The sequence below is a fragment of the Venturia canescens genome, chromosome 5 (assembly GCF_019457755.1).
Source record: "Venturia canescens isolate UGA chromosome 5, ASM1945775v1, whole genome shotgun sequence".
NCBI classification, from domain to species: domain Eukaryota; kingdom Metazoa; phylum Arthropoda; class Insecta; order Hymenoptera; family Ichneumonidae; genus Venturia; species Venturia canescens.
In genome coordinates, this window is record NC_057425.1 from 5109959 (window position 1) to 5130012 (window position 20054).

At 40.7% G+C, this 20054-nt stretch overlaps 2 protein-coding genes across 2 annotated transcripts; one reads left to right on the forward strand and one right to left on the reverse strand.

Annotated features, from left to right (window-relative positions):
• Positions 1 to 1007: 1007 nt before the first annotated feature.
• Positions 1008 to 14600, reverse strand: LOC122410941 (probable ATP-dependent RNA helicase CG8611). The gene is made up of 6 exons (XM_043419441.1): positions 14273 to 14600; positions 12250 to 14169; positions 11799 to 12029; positions 7561 to 7903; positions 2987 to 3188; positions 1008 to 1405 (listed from the first exon to the last, which is right to left on the reverse strand). The coding sequence occupies exons 1-6, from the start codon at positions 14339 to 14341 to the stop codon at positions 1267 to 1269; spliced, it is 2904 nt and encodes a 967-aa protein (XP_043275376.1). The 5' UTR covers positions 14342 to 14600; the 3' UTR covers positions 1008 to 1266.
• A 796-nt stretch (positions 14601 to 15396) lies between these two features.
• LOC122410942 (uncharacterized) lies at positions 15397 to 19736 on the forward strand. The gene is made up of 5 exons (XM_043419442.1): positions 15397 to 15619; positions 15977 to 16124; positions 17198 to 17280; positions 17405 to 17558; positions 19005 to 19736. The coding sequence occupies exons 1-5, from the start codon at positions 15557 to 15559 to the stop codon at positions 19220 to 19222; spliced, it is 666 nt and encodes a 221-aa protein (XP_043275377.1). The 5' UTR covers positions 15397 to 15556; the 3' UTR covers positions 19223 to 19736.
• Positions 19737 to 20054: the final 318 nt, after the last annotated feature.

Below are 20054 nucleotides of genomic sequence, written 5' to 3' on the forward strand. Positions count from 1 at the left end.
TAGGGAACGAAAGCGAATTAGAACTGTAAAAAGAGCCCAACTTGAGGGACGGTATTATTCCATATCGATGATAACAATTTTTTTGGAACTTTCAAACTTTCAAGTTTGAACGTGTGACACGTTCGATTCCAAAGATAAATTCGATGCAAATGAATGATGAATCTCGATGTACAAAGAGGAATTTCTCTTCGATACTGTATAGCGAGGCAACAAGAAAAAAGGAGAGTGGAAAAGTGATTAATAAATCAATTCCAGCTTCAATTGTCAAATAGTACAAAAGGTCAGACAAGTTTCTCCGAGTTGATTTCCCTGATCGAAAAACGGGCGCACAAAGGCCCTGGAGCTTGGCGAAACGTCGTTCATCTCTCCGTCTCTCTTCCTCTCGCTCTTCGAACGGAGAATCGTGCGGCGTCGAAAGAAGGCATAATTAAATTAAACTAAGACTCCCCTTGATTCCCTCAGGAATCCGGACGGGTTCCTCCGCACAACGGAGCACCGAGGTATCTATAGATAAATATATGCCCGTAGAGGAATATCTGTGCGTAGTAGCGAACGGAGTCATCCTTCATTCGTAAGCAATTTGCGGCTCCTCTCGATTGAACATGAAAAAAAAAAACGAATTTGCAAAATTGTGCAGTGATATTAATCATAATTTGAGATCGGTTGCCTCAACGGCGTCATTGCTCAGTTCAATTATTTCTCTGGAGCTTCAATTGGCTCCAAAGTCGAATCGACTAAATTTATTAGCGTCGTTGAATCCAAAGAATGCGACGATTCAAACATTTTCCGAGTCTCCCGAAACTCATTTTGACCAAGTTTACCAAATTTTATGAATTTTAGATCGTTTTTTGCTTTTTTTTTTAATCTTAATCGCGTCGGATTCGCATTCATCTCCAATGAACTTCAAAAACATTGACGTACTTTTGAAGATGCAAGTGGAAAAAAAAACAGCCTGATAAAATCTGGACTGTGGTGATGTTGGAATTGAAAATGGTGAACTCGATGAATGGAAAAGGAATCGTTCAGTTTTTATCTGGAGTATTTACAAATGATTGTCCCTAAACGTATATTTTTATGGTAAAATAATTAGTTTCTGACTGCGGATAATGAACGACGAATTTGTGCAAAGTCGTCGTCTACAATCGTAGACGTCAGTCATAAAGGATAAAAAAAAACTAACGATGGGAGAAACCTAAACATAGTTTGGTTAAATCAGTATTTACACGATTATTTCAGAACAATCTGCCGAGATTTTGAGTTTTATTGTTACTTCTTGTTCGTCTTTTTGATGCTCTCGAGTCCGCTGGCGTACTCGGAAACGTTGAGCATTCTCGATTTCTTCAACAGCCCAGGTTTTTGTGAACCAGCAGCGTCGCGTTGCCTTTTCTGCGGCTGCTTGGCGGGTCTGCAAAGCAGAATGAAATTTTGTTTTTCATTTGCATGAAACGATGAAGTTACTCAGTCAAACCAAGACGGAACGGATCGAATTCTGAAAATTCTCGGAAAAATCTCGATTAAAATCAGAGAAATAATGAAAAATTATATTGTGAAGAAACTGACGAAAGGATTGACCTCGAACTTGGCAGAAATTCGTTTCCTTTTGATTTTCACAATTAAGGCAGAAATTCGGTAAATAGCAGGAAGCCAAGAAGGAGGTGGGAAGAGAGAGGGGAGGAAAGAGAGCGAGAGAGCGAAACAGAGATGAGGTTGATGTTCGTCGTCGCGGGCGCGCGGTTTCCGTAAATGCCTCGAGTTGTTCCCAAGCCGGAAGTGGCGGTCGCATCAGTCTGTTTAATAGCCGTATTGTATAATTATGAACAATGGGGGATATCTCCGAGCCGTGGAGTAGAGCGAGGAACGATATTACGGAGATAGGAACGAGCGGTGTGGAGACATATGTGGACAATCGTACGTGGTACGTTGTGTGCGGACACATTGGAGCTTATAACTCGCGTGTTAAGCTTCCAGCGAGTTGCCAATTCAGGGTTAAAGGTATGCGAGTAGTGTACGGAGGGAGGATAGCGCAGGTGAGTAAAGAGACAGCGACGAGGGAAGGGGACACACGAATAGGACGTGTCCGAGCTGGAGTTTGTCCCGTGGATGACGAATGTGCCTGGACAGAGTTGGTGGAGGGAGGGAGAAGAGCTCGAGAGATTTTGACGTTTGAGGGGTTATTACGGAGAACTCAGCAGCAGAATATCCAGCGGCGAAACGTCACAGTTACCATTGCTCGAGAATGAGAAGCTACGATCTGGCTCCCCCCTCCTCTCTCGCTGGTTCTCCTGCTCCGGTCTTTCGTCAAGCTCGTCTCCGCGTTCGTCGTCTTTTGTCAACCGCGTTCGCGTCACAATATCCCCAACAATGTTCCGGGCTGTACGCAATCTGCCGCTGCTTCTGCTGCTCTTGCTCCTCCCGCTGCCGCTGTCCGTTCGCTCTCGAAACGTTTCGAGCTCACTGATTCCCTTACAGCGCCAACCCACCCGTGTCTCCTTCATTAATACCGTGCGTTCAGCATGCGTGAGAATTCAAATACTGGCATGAACAACGGAGCGCTCTCCTATTCGCAATGGGATTAGGCAACATCTATTCGACACTCGAGTCATCCTTGGCCGATTGCTGATGCTGAAGTTGACGCTGCTTCAACACTGTGCAGCCAACATTTTCACCGGGATTTTATAATTTCAGTTTTTCCCAACTCTGCTCTCCGGTGGGATTGAATCGTTAAAAAAATTCTGTTACGCTGAGTTAAGATTTTAGAAAATGTTGACATCTCCAAGGCAGTTGGATTTTGGACATTTTCTAGTCATTCCACAGCCAACGACCTAAATTTCGTTCCAATAAAACTCTGGACAAGGAATTCGTCTTCTTTTCACAATTAACTGGAATCGATGCCCGAGCAAAAATGATCATTTTCCCAGAGCAACGTAACTGAAATTGTATAAAAAAGTATTTGGATATTAAAATTTTTGGATAAAACTGAACGAACCTTTCCCTGCTGAGTCTGTTGTTGTGTCGGGGCTTCGAGGACTCGTTGTCACGGAGTGTTTTCCCGATTCCTCCAATTTTCTGCGGGGGATCTCTCAGGGCGAAGCTCTTCGCGTAGTGGCCGAGGTGAAGGTCCTTGCGGTTGAATACTTCGCGCATATCACGAGGGTAACTCGCGTAGAAGCGGATCCAGGAAACGTAAGCTGATGAAAGCAAAAAAGAAATGTAAATTAATGAAAATTCTCCTCGATTTTACAAGAAATAAATGAATTTGCTGAAAATTTTGGACTTGAGCTTAAATTTCGCGAGCTCAATGAATTGCGCACTTTCGCGGGGGGCTGGAAAGCCACGAATTTTCAAAGGGCACCTACGGTGGTCCCTCAATAAAGAGCCATTAATAGAGCGAGCCTCAAGTCAAGTGTAACTGTTTCATTGCCGCTGTCCGGGAGCCAGTGGAGAAGGGAAAATCAAGAGAGAAAGAAGGAAAGAGAGAGAAGGACAATCCACCCTGGTTTTCTCGTGCAGTGTGTTCGAGGGTGAGAAACTCGAGGGTACAGCGATCCTGAGAGAACTGGAGCATATGCTGAGGCGATATGATCGCGCCCTCGTGTCGTTCGTTCAACGAGCAACGATTTAGAGAACGTGCGAAAATTTGATCGTTCATGACCCCGATTCGAACCCTCGATTCTCGGGCGACGATTGATTTTTAAACGTCTAAAACTGTTGACGATTCCACGATTCGAGAAGAATCTCAAGTTAGTCGAGAAGAAGATGAAAAATATTTTTTCCCTCTTGTTTTTCAACCCGGCCCCGTCGCCACCGATTCGAGCAACTAAAAAGACCTGAAAATTAATCGTTTTCCTCGAAATTCCGATAAATACAGGATGCAATAAAATTTTTTGTCTCATTCTGTTTACCGATCAACGGTCCATTAAATCACATAATTTCATTTGGAGACTCGCACAACAGTGATTCGAAATTCGAAAAATTTTCATGTTTCTTTCTGCTCGAGCTGACAATAAAGTTGTCATTTTCTTGCCAATTGAAAGGTGTGAAAACCTGTCAATCATGATTCCCTGAATTTCGTGATCGGAGCAAAAAGTTGTTTTGATTACGAGAAAAAAAAAATAAACAAGACGATCATAGAAAAGCTTAAATACAGTTCTCGCTGAAACAAGGAGCGTTATAATATTTTCTCGGTAAATCAAGGGAGTGGCGGAAATAGTAAAGCGTGCAAAGAACTCAAGTATATCGCTGAATAGCGGTGGCATGAAAGAGAAATGTTTTTCTCCATTTAACACATAAATCTCGAGTGGGTTGGCGTACGAGAAGGCGAAATGGGGTGGTCGGGGGAGGGCGGGACCGGGTGACGCAGATAGTTGGAGAAGAAAAAGCTAGAGAAAGGTAAGGGGGTGTGTGCGTTTGCGCGCGTGTGTGCGTGTGCGTGTAGAAGAGTCGAAAGAGCCGCGAGCTGGTATTGTTCCTAAGTGATGTAACTGCGTCTTATTGTATTTGTATCCTGTATCGCATTGTTAAGAGTCTCCTCACCACAAAGCGTAAGTGGTTTTGGCGGAAGCCACATTCAGTGCTACGGATTGTGTGTCGGTGCCCCGCGGTTCTCCTCGTAATCTCCTTCCCACCCTCTGCTTGTTTCTACCCCCGAGACGCGCCGTTTCTTCGGCTACACTCCATTCGGCTTTGCTCTCAGTATTCAACGAAGATAAAAAATCTATAAAAATACGAAAATGTTTGCTCGATTCGAATCCGACGAGAATGTAAGGTTTCGTCGAAGAAACAATTTCTCAAATGATTCGCTCGATCAATGGACTTTCCACCGGTAAAAAATGAAAAATTACGAAATAACGAAGAAAATGGTGCAAAATTGAACACTGAACGGTTGCCGAGGAGCACCTTTTCAGGCCGGGGAGGACAGGCCGCTTTTCGAGGCCATTGGAAATTCTTTTATTTCAAAAACTACCAAAGCTTTCGAGTGCACTTCGAGAAAAGGTGAAAAAAAACGTGACGTAATGGGTTATTTAGAGGGAAAGAAACATGAAAATGAATATTTCAACGTTATTTACTCTCCTTGGATATAATGACAGGTTCGAGCCACAGAGGGGAAAAAAATTACATCGAACGGAGTGTGGCAAGGACCATCAAGCCACAAGGAGATGTCGGTGTCGGAGGGTGGCGGTTTCCGCATGTACGTACGAAAGGGGGTTTGAGTGGATGAATCCCTTAGGTTAGTGGCGAGTGGCATACGATATAGGCTCGAGTGGGAGAGAGTTTGTACAGAACTCGAGGGGCTTTTGGCTCTGCGTGTGTTGGGTTTGTTCAGTAACTGAAGAATACAGTTGCTACACACGTTATTGAGAGCCATTCGGCTTTATCGAGGCGATAATGCTACGAATTAGCGAGATTTTCTCCTCTCCCCATTCGCTTCCCCCTTCTCGCTTCATCCCCCGGAGCTACACACGTGTACTATTTACGATCGAGTTCCACTGCTTTTTGGCTGTTTGAAAAGTTAAAGGCAGCTTGAGCTTTGCACAGCTTTGCCAAGCGATGGAATTTTTTTCTCGCGATTCGACCTAAAAATTCGTTTTCGGTTCGACCTGCTCAAGTTTCCCCAACATTACATAGAAAATTTTGCCAATTTAAGGTAACAGAAAAGTTGGAAAAATGAATTTTATACTCTGAAACCTATCGAGCAAGGTCAAAGTACATTTTCTGATATGTCAAGCTACAAATATTATGAGAAAAAATTCAAGACTGTTTTTAAAAATTCCAAATTATTTTAATCTGTGGTTCACAAGGATCACGTTCAACAATTTTCATAACAAATCAAATCAATCGAATTATATGAGGCGAAGCGAAATATATATACGAATCTACAACTAAAAAACTCAACCCCAGAAAAACGAGATTGCAGTGTTCCAACGAACTGAAAACAAAAAAGTGCAATCTCGATTACAAATGATCGTGAAAATGACGAAAACCCGAGGACCGAGGCTGGGGGGACGGAAATCTCAAGAACGTATTATCGAAGAGTGAAAAATCATTAAGAGGTTTTCCCGGTTTGCATCGGTCTTTGATGGTGCGATGAAAATGCATCCGGTTCTCGGGCTTTTGAGTTTTGGCGAGGGTACGCAGCTGCTGAAAAACGTGTACACATGCTCGCCCAGAGTGGTGGCTTGATCGACAATTAATCTATCAATCAAGGGCAACGTACGTCGCGGTATGGTCAAGTGGTTAGCCGTGTACCGTCACTCAACCTCCTCTCTCGTTCCATTTGAGCTAACAGCTCAAAAATCGTGGCTAACCTTCGTGTAAAGCAATCGAGGAAGGACCACACAATCTGAGGACGAGGAGAGGGTGTGGGAATTCGAAAAGTCTCGCTGCTCCGACGAAGATTTATAGACTTGACCTCCCGATACCTCTAATTCTGTTTCTATTTCCTCCCCGTTTCGTTATTCTCTCGTACATGCCGACAGCACACATTTTATATTCGAAAAAAGCCTGAGCCCAAAGCCTCCTTTATGAAGTTCGACAAGAAAAATCGTTCAGCGTTTTGCAATGAGAGAGGACAAAATTAGTTGAATTTATTTGGACTGTTGCGGCAGCAAAGAATTTCAAAACAATTAGAAGTTCGCTCGATTCTTGCCAGACGACAATAAATTGTGCTATTTTACTGGTCAATTGTTCGATTTTTAATAAAAATTTTAAATCGAACAAAAACTTGAAAATTCAATAAACGACTTTTCTCAGCTTCTTGTTAATCTTTATCCGTCTAGAAGCACTCGAATAAACATTCGAAGGATGAAAAACGCGTTCCATTCGACACTGGGATCCCCGTATAATTTCACATTTCGGTCTAAATTCCAAAAGCCAAAAATTCTGAAGAAAATATGTGGGAAAAAGCCGAGGGAGGAAAGAATCCGAATAGAGCAAGTGAATGAAACAAGCTCGAAATAATGGATTTATTATTGCAGCAAATAAATTTCCCCTGGCCCGATAACGAGGCTAATGGGTGTATAAGGATGGGTTGGCAAACAAGATGATCCCTCTGCTGGCTCATAGACTATGTAAATATATCCGAGTGTTTGGAGGCGAGGAAGCGAGGGAAATAAGAGAGCGACCGAGAGGGGGTAAAGAGGCACCCCTCAATGAGCGTCGTATGGGGTGAATTTAATACGCGAATTGTAGGAGGGTAGTGACAACGAAATTGGCTCATGGGTGCTAGAGTATTAATACGTTATGCGATATTACGTCGTACTCGAGGAACGAGTCAATTTGCTTTTGTCACGAGTGTAAAACGAATGAAACTTGGCTTCGTTACTTCATTATATTCAGTTCGGCGGTGCAGTAATGTACTTCCCCATGTAGGAGCGCGCTAATTCTTGTTTCGAGTTGTGCATTGGCCTGTGAAAGATTCGATGAAAATTTCGTATTCATCATCGTTTGAATTCGACTGGGGTTCAGATCTCGAAGATGGACTCGCTTTGAGAGTTTCGTGGTGGAGCTTCGACGTAATCTCGACGAAAAAATTCGAATGCAGTTGGCTACTGAGCGACTGACCTTTGCAGGCTTTGCTATGGAACTTCTTGTCCTCGATGACGAGATTTTCGAATTCATTCTGCAAAGCCGTGGCGGTAGCCTCGACGGTGTGATGTTTCGACAATGGGCCCATGAGCTTGTCGAGAATGTCGTTCATATTCTCCTGCTTGATTCTGATCCTCCGTGACTCCAGAATACGCACGAAATCGATTTCCGACGGTGTGAGAAATATGATGGAGGCACCGGAACTTCCTGCTCGCCCGGTTCGCCCGATACGATGAACGTAATCGCGAGCGGAGAGGGGGCCGGTGTACTGGACGACGGTATCGACTTTTGGCATGTCCAATCCTCTGGCGGCAACATCCTGAATAGTAACAAACAAAAAGTTCAATGATAAACAAATTTCAGACGAAAAATGAGGAAAAATCGAGTTTTAAACTACTCGAAATTCAGATTTTTTCAGACCAAGACACAAAATAATTACGAACAAGAACATTTTTCGCTCGAGAAAGCAAAAAATAAAAATACAAATATTACAGGTATCTGGTTACTCAAAATCCATGATTTTTTTCAGGCCACTATTCAAAATCGTATGAAAATGAGAGAATTCTTTCGTGGAGCACCTGCTACAAAGTGATAAAAATGAGGATAAAATAAGTAGAAAGTGAAAGGATCAGCAGTGAGCATGTTCACAGTATGGCGGGGAAGCCGCAGGAGCTCGTCGGTCAGGCACCGGCTACAAATGTCTTACAAACTGTGCGTCGATTTCTCGTTTCGCCAGCACCCTACGCCGCCAAATTTTTCGAGCACGAGCGAGATATTTGATCTCGGGATTCAAGAAATACATTGATACGTACACAAACTTGTGTTTGTCTATAGACATAGGTATGGGAATGTATAAATATGTATAAATATATGTAAGTATAACACGAAAGACGACGAGGACCCGCTGGGGACCCCAACGGCGAACGTTTGAGAGCGGTCCCGTTCGTCATGTCCTGTGGGCTACGAAATCAAGTGCACTTTGGTTCCGAGGCTCGTGTTCTCTCTATGTTTGGCTAGTAAATGATTCCGAGTCACATTGCTCGGGGGGCCCAAATGGAAATAACGTTTGATTTATTGCTGGCCAATTATTTAAGGTTTTTTTCAGTGCCCTTAACCCGAACGAGCTGTCGAGACAGTTCGATTATTTATTCGACGTAAAAAGTAGTCCCGCGTCTCACGAAATTGAGCCATTTGCTTAAATCTTGAATTTTTTTGTCTTCCTTCTCTCTCGAGCTTTTCGATAAAAATCGAGGTCACATTTTTTGGGGCAACAGGGGACAGATTTAAAATGAGTGAAATTATATACTCGAGGAAATCGAAGCTACAGAATTTCTTTCGATTTTCGACAAAGCCCTTTCAGGGTCGTTTTTGTATATTCAATTTTATTAAAATTTTGGTTAAAAATCTGCTCCTTCGTTGCTCTTTTTTTGGCTACTTTTGATCGGAGCTCCAGCACGTTCTAATTCTCGAACACAAATTTTTCAAGTCGACGGGCATAAAGACTCGAGGAGTTTTGGATCAATGGGGGGCTGACTGCAACCCCCCATGAAATTTGGACAAAAATTCCTTCACGAAATGATTATACGTCGATTCTTCTTTCGACTGTTGGTCGTTACGAGGCCTGTAATTTTGAATCCTCTTAGCCTTCCCCGTCGTTCGAATCGGCCTCTCTTTTTGTCCGTTTCCAATTATTTGATTTATTTATTTTTTGGATTCGTGTAGCTCGCACAACTCACAACTTATTTCGCGTACGAGAGAATTCATTCAGCAAGCGGCGACGACGACGAAGCGCGACGATGTGACCACGGGCTCACAGTGTGAGCCCGCGCTGCTCACAGGCGCCAGAAATATTATGAATGAGCCATTTTTTCGGGGAGATAAGTATCGTCGAACACGAAGATAATGAATCCGGAGACCTCGACCGGATACAGAGAGCGAGGATATATTTTGGCTTTTAATGGCCTACACGAAGGGACGCAAAATGAAAAAAAAAAAGGACACGAGGGTGGTTGGTTCCATCAAAAATTATTGACGCTTCTGAAACAACGATCGACCAAGACCCGGAAAACAGGACCGGACAAATCTCCGAATAATCGAAACTGCGAGTGATCGATCGAGGGGCAAATCTGTCAACGAATCTTGCGATAATCAAGGACAAAATCGATCAGAAAGTATTTCAATAAAGCGCGCATGGAATTTCGGGCAAATTTCGTGGCCCGTTTCAGTGTTGAAGCCAAAAAAATGATCAATTTACGGAGAGGATGCAATGGCAAAAGAATTTTAACGAAAATTTCAATTTTTTTCAAATTAAGAGAATTTCTGTTGGCCAGATTTGGTGGTTGCAGAAAAATTTTGTCGAATCAGCAATTGGAAGTGAAGTTTTTGCCCAGTGGGAGCAAAATTATTCGGAAAATTCTCGTCGATTCTTAATGTTTAAAGTGAGAAGCGAGTTTGAGTTCGTAAATCTCGTTATTTAATAGCCACGATGAAATAGAAAAGGTGAAGGAACATAGCCACTGAATTGGAGATATGTTTGAGGCGGTTTGCCCCCCTGAGATACGGCTGAAGTGGATTAATGATGGCGATTAAAAAGTAAGATCGTTTAGGTTAGGAGAAGCCGCGAGGGCATCGGTTTGCGGAGGACGTCGTTGATCGGAAACGGATAGCCGCTCAGAACATCTCACTCGGTCCATAGATCATGAGAAACGTTCGCTCTACTGGAGCCTGATCTCTCTCTACCATGCTGAGCTCTCGAGACTCTCCCGACGTTCGGCTCGTCTCGATGTGGAAAATTAATAACGCCCCGAATAAATTTCGTGTCTGGTATGAGAGTCCCTGGGTCGGGAGACAAAACGTGGGCGGAAATTTTTTCAACGAATAAAAATTCGATCGAAACCGCCTTTAGACTCCTTTCCAAATTCGGTCAATTATTTTGTTTTAATCACTCAGCTAATTTTGTGGGATTCGAAACACCTGAAAATTCAGAAAAATTCATCGATTTAATCAGTTGCGTCATTTTTACTCGATTTTCGGAGCTCTTTTTACAATCATTTCATCCAAATTTCCAAAAAATTCCAAGATAAATTGTAGAAAACGAAGGATTCTTAATTCAAAATAATAGTTGAAAATAAATGAACAAAACTCTTCGTTTCTTCGTCGAAATCTCAATTTTCAAGCTTTGCACGAAAAAACAACGAAGAAAATTTATTTTGAGGACTCCAGTTTCAACTTTAGTTTCTTTTTAGAAGTTTTTTGCCCAAAATCAGTTTTAACCGAAGCAAAATCATCCTTGCACTTACAATTAAACTATTAAAATGCAGTCGAGAAACAAAAAAAAATAAAATAAAATAAAAAAAAAAATAACTTGGCAATTTCTCCATTATTTTCATCATCGAGAAATCAGCATTCCGAGTAACGTAACAGGATTTTTAAATGACGTACGCGATCATGAGCACAAGCAGGAACTCGCCTGGGGTGCATCAAACGCGCGTAACTGACTCACAGTTTTTTCCTGTTTGGTATTATTTCCCACATAAAATAATATTTTTAATTGGAAAATGGAATCGCAGCCGGATCGATAAATAACGGCATTGAGGTGGCATTGAACGGTGGATCGAAGGACTGTGAGAGTAATGAATGAAAAATGCATTACGTAAATTAAACGGAAAGTGGAAAACGTCAGACGTCGTCGTTGGCGAGGAATTCGAGTGTGAAAAAACGTGCTCGTTCGATAAATTTCGATTCAAGGTGAATAAAAGTGAGAATCTCGAGGCACGTAAGTGCCTCAAGATTCCGCACGCTTTTTATCCCGTTCGTTAATATCGAGCAGAAAAGAAATCATCAACGCTATTGATGACTCGAGAATGATAATTAAACTCGTTACGAAAGCCTCGTGAGAGCTCATAATTTTCAAGCTCTTGACGCAGCGTGGGTTCAGTGGATACTACTAAATTTCACTGTGAAAGAATAAAACACACGAAGCCCGAGATTTACGAGCGTCAGCTCTGTAAGTCTGCGGGTATTTGCGAGTTTTTATCAATTTCTTTTTCACCACAGAAAGCGAATCTCGCCCCATTGTCTCGTTTTTTTTCATTCTTTCATCTTTACGCCGAATAAAAATATTTCAGAATCGACACTCTGAAACTTTTGACTAAGAACTTCAAACCAGAAGTGAGTTTTGAACACTCCCGATTTATAATGATCGACGAACTTACCGTACACAGAAGAACGCCGCTTCGAGCCTTTCGGAACGTTTTGAAAACCTCAGTTCTCTCCTTTTGTGACATGCTTCCATGAAGCTTGAAAAATTCAACGTCAACCAGAGCATCCGAATCCTCGTCATCCTCGTCCCTCGGCTTCCCAAGAACAGTCGATAATATGTCTGCGTGATAGTCAATCATGTCTTGAGTCGCCATGAAAACTAAAATTTTGTGTTCACCAGCGACCTGATAAAATAATTGAACGATCGTGTTAATTTCAGTGCGCAATAATAATGTGGACAATATCGTGAAGAAATTTATCTTTGTTCGACTTTTTTACGAATAGTTTGTTTAAAAAACAGTTTCAGCTTGAGAAGAGCGAATAAAGTAGATTGAAATAAAAAATTGGATTTAACTCATTTCCGTTGAACTATTGGAATAGATTTCGAATTAAATTTTAAAGTACCTGACATTTTCCAGCGATGTAAGCACTCAGAGTGACCATTCTCAGTTTGGCAGGTGTGACGACATAGCTCTGATTGACACCTTGCGGCACGACAAGATCTTCGTTGGTTTCGCTCAAGTTTCCGCCGACTTGATTCAAGTTGTCCTGGGCAGCATCAACAAATACCGGGTCAGTCATTGTCAGACCAGCCAACTTTTCTACCGCAGCTGTCAAAGTGGCAGAGAGCAAAACGGTTTGCCTCGAAGAAGTGCCTGCTCGATTGTTCTCATCGGTTTTGTTTAGTGGAGTTTCTTCATTCTGGGATTTTCGTTGAGGTGGAATTTTTTTCTTGGTTTTCTTTGTTCGGATAAGAAATTCTTGGTCACCCTCGTCGCTGTCTGTTCCAGAGTGATATTCCTGCTGGTTCAAAATTTCTTTGCTCTCGTCTGAAGCTTCGGTTTCTTCTTTTTTGCTGTGTTCTTCGGCTTTTTCTTCCACAGCTCCAGAAATTGCTGATTCCCTCATTTTTTCCTCTGCATCATCAACAACTTTTGTTCCTCTGCTTCTCACAAGAGCAAGCGGATCGTAAGAACATTTCTCTGACTCGGCGCCAGTTTGCTTCTTCAAAGCTTCAACTATACCAGAAATATCTTTTTCATATCCCATGTCCAGCATACGATCGGCTTCGTCGAGAACAAAACATTTAACTTCGTTCAATTTAAGAGATTCTGTGTGCTCAATGTGATCCAGGAGGCGACCAGGAGTCGCTATGAGAATCGTGCATCCTCTCCGAAGACGGGCTTTCTCAGCTTTTCTCTTTTCTCCACCCACTAGATAACCAGGGACAATCCAGGTGAATGGCTTGACCAGCTTGAGGAAACACTCGTACGTTTGGAGAGCAAGTTCTCTTGTGGGGACCACAACGAGCGCCCGGAGACCACTGTTTCTCATCAATTTTGGCCTAATACGTTGCAGAGTTTCAACAATTGGAAGAGCGTATGCCAAAGTCTTGCCGGATCCAGTCTGCGAACGAATGAGAACATTTTTCCCAGATAGTATTACCGGAATTGCTTTCTGTTGCACAGTCGTTGCCTTAGTTATTCCCATATTTTGCTCCAGGTTTGAAATACTGTAGGAATGAATGCCGAGATCCTCAAATGTTGTTTTACTGAATACCGTTTCATTTACGGGCTTCACAAGCCTTTGACCGATGTTTGGTACTTCTGGATTGTTACCAAAGAGTGAAGAAATCTTACCCGAGGGTTTTGCATACGATTTTTCTTGTCTGTCTTCGAATCGGGCATTATCTTTGGTTCGGTTTCGATTTTGATTTCTATTCTGATTCCAGTGTTCTTTGCGATTGAAACTAGATCCACCGGACTCAGATTCTATAACATTTCTGGCATGAGGAAACTTTTCAAATGTTTTCTCAGTGCTGCTGTTTGTTTTGGGAACTTCGGGCAACAGTTTTGCATTTACATCTTTCGATTCGCTGCTCTTAGAAAATAAATCGGCAAGCGATTTTTTGGGTTTATCTTCATTGCGGTTTCTAGTCTTTGCAAGAATCGTTTTGAGTTCATTCTCTTTGGTTGGCTCGGAAAATGATACCAATGGCTTGCCTTTCTGCTTTTGGAAGGGAGTTTTTTGACTCGCTGTAGTAGACAGTTGGTTTGAAACATTTCCACTTGTTTTCTTTTCCAATTTATTGATTCTTGCATTATTAGCATTCACGATCTTTGATCGTACTACGTTTTTTGCGACTATCGCTCCGAGCGATTTCTGCTTTACTCTCTGATTTTTCAAACCTATTTTTGTAGGCGAAACTGTCGATTTCGAAGATTTTTCGTCTGTTTCATTGTTGTTTTTTTTTAAGTCACGTTTTGCTTTTTTGACGAGTCTTTTGACGTGGGGCTTGAAAAACGCTGATTTACTTCGCTGAACCTACGACACGGTTGATCATATCGATGAAAATAAATGATTTCAAATTTCTTCTATCGCTGACAGACGTTACACGAATACGAGGCGATTCTAACCTAAAACTCACCTTTGTCGCCTCACCAGCTGACGTGCCGCTGGAGATATTCAGACAAATATCCATATCTTGAATAGCCATTTTTAGTCTCTATTGTTTTTTTAAACACCAACAATACCTTTTTTACTTGTTGAATCACAAAAAGTAGAGGTAAATACACTACGGAGCAAATATTTCCCGACAACCACGAGGAGTCACACGTGTTGACTGTTATACTCTCCTTTCCCGCCTGCCCCGCAGCGCGCAGTCGAAATGTGCAACGCGCAAACTCTCTTTTGCTCTTGTACTCGTATGTGCACATGCAAACGCATTATTCGATCATTCGATGGGGTGAAACACAAATTTTGTCAACTATTAATCCAACGAGTGGAGACATGTTTGAAATTCAATAAAAATACTTGAAATTGATCATTCTTGTCGATCACGATTAAAACATTTGTAATAATCAATGTAATAAATCACGATTTATTAGTACAGAGAACCCCCACTTGATTGGAGATACAATCATGTACAGTCCCTTTTCTTTTTGATAAATTAGGAATGTTATTTTGAGCCCGTAAATATTTAGCCTCTCAAATATGAGTGTTTAATTACTATAGACAAATTAGATAATTTGTAAGCACATTACGTACATGTATTATCAATAAATAAATCAAAGAGAAAGAATTGTTCCGTATTTTTCTAGTTAAATCGAAAATAGGCTCAAATATCCAAATTCCACGAATTCCTAAAGCGCTCCCAGCGCATGGTGGCAATAATAACAAAAAAAAATGACGTACGGTACTAATTGTGTGAATTTGGCTCGACAAGAACACCAGATTTAACTTGTTCTTTGACGTATTCTCTCGGTAAAATATTGACAATCTCCATTGAGCTGATACGTTTTAGTTTTGAAGCATCGAAAAACGTTTCCCCCCTTCTTTCGCGTTCCACTTACGATCTCATTAACACGAACAAAAATAAACGTTGAACAATCTGTATTGATAATTTCAATAATAACAATGACAATAATGATTCAACAGAAAGATTTCGAGATTTGAACGTTGTTGAACCAACATTTACGTTTCCATGGTTACATTTGTACGGGGCCATGTGTGTATGTTTACATTTCTTGCTAGAATCATTATCACAAGGCGACAGTGTCTTCGAGACCGCTGGCTCGAATAGTACTGTGTTTTTCATTTAACGTTTGGTGCTCCGTCGAATTATTTTATTCGTACACGCGGGAGTATAAGCAAGCAGGAGCGATCACCAATTTATTTCGTTGTCATTGATTTTTATTCGGGAGAAAGAAACATGAACAAGTTCTATTGTTTGAGTTTGACAACAGCGGCGAGAATAATTGGTGCATTCGGCCTGGTACGTTTTGTCGTTTCTCGAAATTTCCACCCCACTGAAAAAAACAATACGAGTGAGGAGCTCTCAGTTTTGTATTTATTTATCAAATATGCGGTAATTTTGACACTCTCGGACACGAGAGCACAGTTTGTAAACAGTGTTCGAGCATGACCTTCAATCTATTTACGTATTTCTCGATTCCCATTCGAGATTCCGGGAAGTGAAATGTTTTTATCTACCATTTCGACTAATTTTTCGATCACAAGGCTTTTTGTTGCGAAACGAGAATGGGAAGTTGGCCCACCCATGGAATATTTGGAAATTCGATCTGTGATCATCGGTCGAGAACTAAAGTGACATTTTTTTTCTAACTTTCAGTCGACTTCCATTTTAATGATAAACATTATAATGAGCGATTTCTTCTCGAGGAAAACAGATGAAGAATTTTTGGATTCGGTCGAAATGTGGTCATTGCTGGGCCTCAATTGGACTCAGTTTATGAAAAACATTCGAATTTCCAAGAGAGGTGAGTCAAGTTTCTCACGTACACGTCTCCGTTTACCAGTCTCTTCCGTGACTTTATGCACGGATATATACAATGATCGCGAAGAAGTAAACACACGACTACGTGTTTCTCTAACGGACAAACGTGACCTGATTGCAATATAATGTACATCATTTTATATACGTGATCAATAACACGGTAAATGTCGCATTAATACTCGACACTAAATTCTCAATTCATGGACAACTACAACAAAGAATTTCGATTATAAAACTTTCGATATAAAACGATTCCTGATTTCATCCACTGAAAAACAGAGTTTAACTTTCCTTGCAAATACCGGCGTGGAATTTATGACTCAAGAAAACGAAAATTGACAAAACGCTGTCACTGCTAATCAATTTTTTTAAAAAATGAAATTTAATAAATTAATATTCATTAAATAATTTCAATAATTCGATAAAAAAGAGTGAAATTGATATTCTATGGCTGCATTGATAGCCACATTAAATTTAAAAAAGTGGAATGATTCGAAATATTTGAATCTGCGATTGAGTTCGAGGAAAAACTTTTTAGGGAGAATTTTGGTAAATCGTCGCGTGAAAAATAAGTCCTTGTAGCGAATTAGTTGAGCAGATTGACAATTTTAGCTTTGATATCCATAGATAAAGCCAATAAAATGTGATAAGAAGTTATGAGTCCGTTATCAGTTGGTAATTAGAAATAAACTCGAAGCAACGTTTTTACGATGATTTGCTACGAGCGTTTGACGTCTGCGGGACTTCCGATCGTCATTCCGTTCCAATGAATTTGACATTCCAAATCCGCAAGTTTATACGACAAGATAAGCGGGGAATGGTGAAAAATTTGCGAGTGAAAAAAATCGAAAAAATATGAATTTCAGTTTCAGTTTCATTTATTTTATTAATTTTACTTTTTTGGACTAAAACGAATTTCTCTGATTTAATGACTGGAATGAATTTTATCTCGGTTACGATAAGAGGAAAAGACGATAATACACGATAATTTTTTTTGTGATAGCCAGCATTCTGTTTTATTGAATTTTTCATGTTTTTCCTCTCTCACACGCACAGTTGAGCTGGTCCTCGCATGCTTCCTCGGTTATTCCTTCCTCCTGCTGTTAGTCAGTGCTTTCCTGGCGCTCGGAACAGTTTGCGTAAGTCTAACGTCATCATTTTTCACTGTTTTTTTAATCTTTTGCTCACCAATCACCAATTTCCGACTATTTTTATTGCGATTTTTTGTTTATTTACACGTCTAATTTATTCGCCCTTTTTCAGAGGAAACCTCACTACGCTGTTCCCTGGCTGTATCTTCAAATGTTCAACATCATTGACCAAACGATATCTCTGTGTATTCGCTTGATCCACGAGCCTTATTACGACTCGTACGACAAATCGAATTGGTACATACCATTATCCAGCGTGTATTTGGGTGAGTGAATAACCTCAAAAATTTTTCCTCCACATGTTGTTAATCGTGTGTAAAAATCGTTCAAAAATTTCGTCATCCAGAGAACTGACGTTTAACGATATTCGAAAGGAAATTTGCATAATTATGCCGCGATTATTTTGAAGGGCTCGGAGCAGCGAGTTTGGCTCGGATTTTTCATGAAAAACAGTAAAAACCACTCAAAATATTCACACGTCGGGAATAATTTGAAATAAATTATCAAAAAAGTAGATTTCGGAGAAAAATTTTTTTGCTGCGTTCCAATGACCAAAGTTTCAATTCAGGAGTGTCAAATATTTACTGCCTCGCTTCAATATTCGATGTTCGTGCTCCTTCACGTGGGAAATTCAATATCGATTTTCTTATTTGCAAATTTTATTTAGAGTGGAATATACAAATATTTAAATTGAAGATAATTCGGTTTATTTTTCACTCAATTCGGATATTTTGATTTTGAACCTGAAAACCAGAGCATAGAAAGTGAAGAATTAGACACGAAAAAGTGTTTTAAATCTCCCACATTGAAACTGTGATATTTCCAAGTCACGAATGGCAATTATTTGTTTGAGTTTGTTGAAATTTGGTGTCAGAGAAAGTTCTTTTTTATATTAGAAACTCCAACGAGCTCTGATAATTCTAAATAGCATGAAAAATCTAGCTTAAGGGAACTACTGTACTGCATGCTAGTCAAATGAGTGCTAAATTTTCAAAACGCTTTTAGACCAAGTTTAACGTACCGATTAAATGTATTGTTAGTGGATTTGTATTACAGCATATCTCATTAAGATGTAAAAATATTAAAAACGCTAGTTTTGCAAAACCATCAACTGATAAATACAAATTTCCACGCTGACACATTTTCACTGGTATTTTTCAAAGAATTTTCATCGATTTTATTGCAACAAGTCTCACTTTGTTCGTCAACTGGTCCTCTATGAATCCACCGTGTACTTGTTTTTTTAACTTGATCGTTTCACTGTTGCAGCTAATCGTTAATTAAGTGAAAAAACTTTTTCATTCATAATTTATCTCAGGAATGAGTTTAAAGGAAAATCTACGTGGTGAATTGGTAGAGGATCGGTTGAGGAACAAAATGAGACTTGGTGCAATAAAATCGGTTATAAAATACAGATGATTATTTGAAAAATAGCTGTGAAAATGTGTCATCATGGAAATTTGCGTCCATCAGTTGATAGTTTTGCAAAACTATCATTTTAAATATTTTTTCACATTAATATGATATGCCTGAATACATATCTACTAACAATAAGTTTAATCGGTACGTTGAACTTGGTCTAAAAGCGTTTTGAAGATTTAGCACTCATTTGAGTAGCATGCAGTACAGGAGTTGTCTTAAGGTCCAGCAAGAATGTGGAATACGAAAAAAAGAGAGAAAAATTGTTGAAAAAAACGATTGAATGTTTCCAGTGGCCATGGTGTCTGTTTGGATGACGGTGTACTCGGCTCGTCTCGAATGGTACGAGTACGTTGGGCCGTTCGACAGTTACGAGATCTTCAATGCCGGTCAGAGCGCGGAAACGAGCGTAGATTTTAATGTGCCAAAGACGCCTTCGTACGTCGCCCAGAGTCGGATGGTGTTGAATTCGCCGCCACCGCACATACCGATCAAGTACGAGGTCGTCTGACATTGAGGAAACAATTGACAAAAAACGAGAAGGAGGATGAATATTCGGAGGAAAATTAGCCACAGGAGAAAACTCATAACCGGAGAAGTTCTCGAGTCACGTAGGAAATTCTTCGTATTTTAAAAAACGAGGAAACCACGAACGAGACCGGGAGGCGTGCTGAAAACAAAGTTTTTTTCAACGTTCGGCGCCCGAACGAAGAAACAAGTAATCGAAGCGTTTACACTATCGAGCGATGCGCGCCGAGTGTTTAATTTTTCTTATCACTGGATGAAACCGCTCGCGGTAAGCTCTCTCAAAGTCTGAACAATCGTTTCGATCTTAAACATACACGACGCGTAAGTTAAGTTTCAAGTGAGAATAACCTCGAATCCTTAGGCTCGAACGTATGTTAATATTTATTTTGTACTAATGGCCCTAATCTAATGTACGAAGGTAAGAAAAACTTGTGAGCACAGAATGTAAGAAACACATTGTGAAGAAAAACCCTCGAGATAAAGAGACTCGCAAAAAATAATATTTTTTCTTTCTCGCACTCCAGTTGTCCCCGCCGCGAGCGTCGACTGGGGCTCCAAATTTCTCGGAACTCATCGACGATCACGTGTCCCAAGTTCTTCAATTCCGCGCATATTTTTCGCGTGATTCGCTCACTCGCGAAATTCTTGCGTCATCGATGTCGCGAGGCCTTCGCATCTCATTCGTTCCACCGCGCGTCGTCTCCTTTGGCTTCGATTTCGCTCATTTTTCGAGCGAATCTTCCTTCGACTGTAATCCATCGCGATGCAGTTTAACGAGCGATTTTAATAGCTCGTTAAACTTTGATCTTCCCGCC

Excerpts from the sequence above, each read along its gene's own strand:
- LOC122410942 (XM_043419442.1), top strand. The coding sequence starts at position 15,557 with ATGAACAAGTTCTATTGTTTGAGTTTGACAACAGCGGCGAGAATAATT. Across the intron at positions 15,620-15,976 it reads TAATTGGTGCATTCGGCCTG|TCGACTTCCATTTTAATGAT; the intron begins GTACGTTTTGTC and ends TCTAACTTTCAG. Across the intron at positions 17,559-19,004 it reads ATTATCCAGCGTGTATTTGG|TGGCCATGGTGTCTGTTTGG; the intron begins GTGAGTGAATAA and ends GAATGTTTCCAG.
- LOC122410941 (XM_043419441.1), bottom strand. The coding sequence starts at position 14,341 with ATGGCTATTCAAGATATGGATATTTGTCTGAATATCTCCAGCGGCACG. Across the intron at positions 12,030-12,249 it reads ACATCGCTGGAAAATGTCAG|GTCGCTGGTGAACACAAAAT; the intron begins GTACTTTAAAAT and ends TTATTTTATCAG. Across the intron at positions 7,904-11,798 it reads GCGGCGTTCTTCTGTGTACG|GATGTTGCCGCCAGAGGATT; the intron begins GTAAGTTCGTCG and ends GTTACTATTCAG.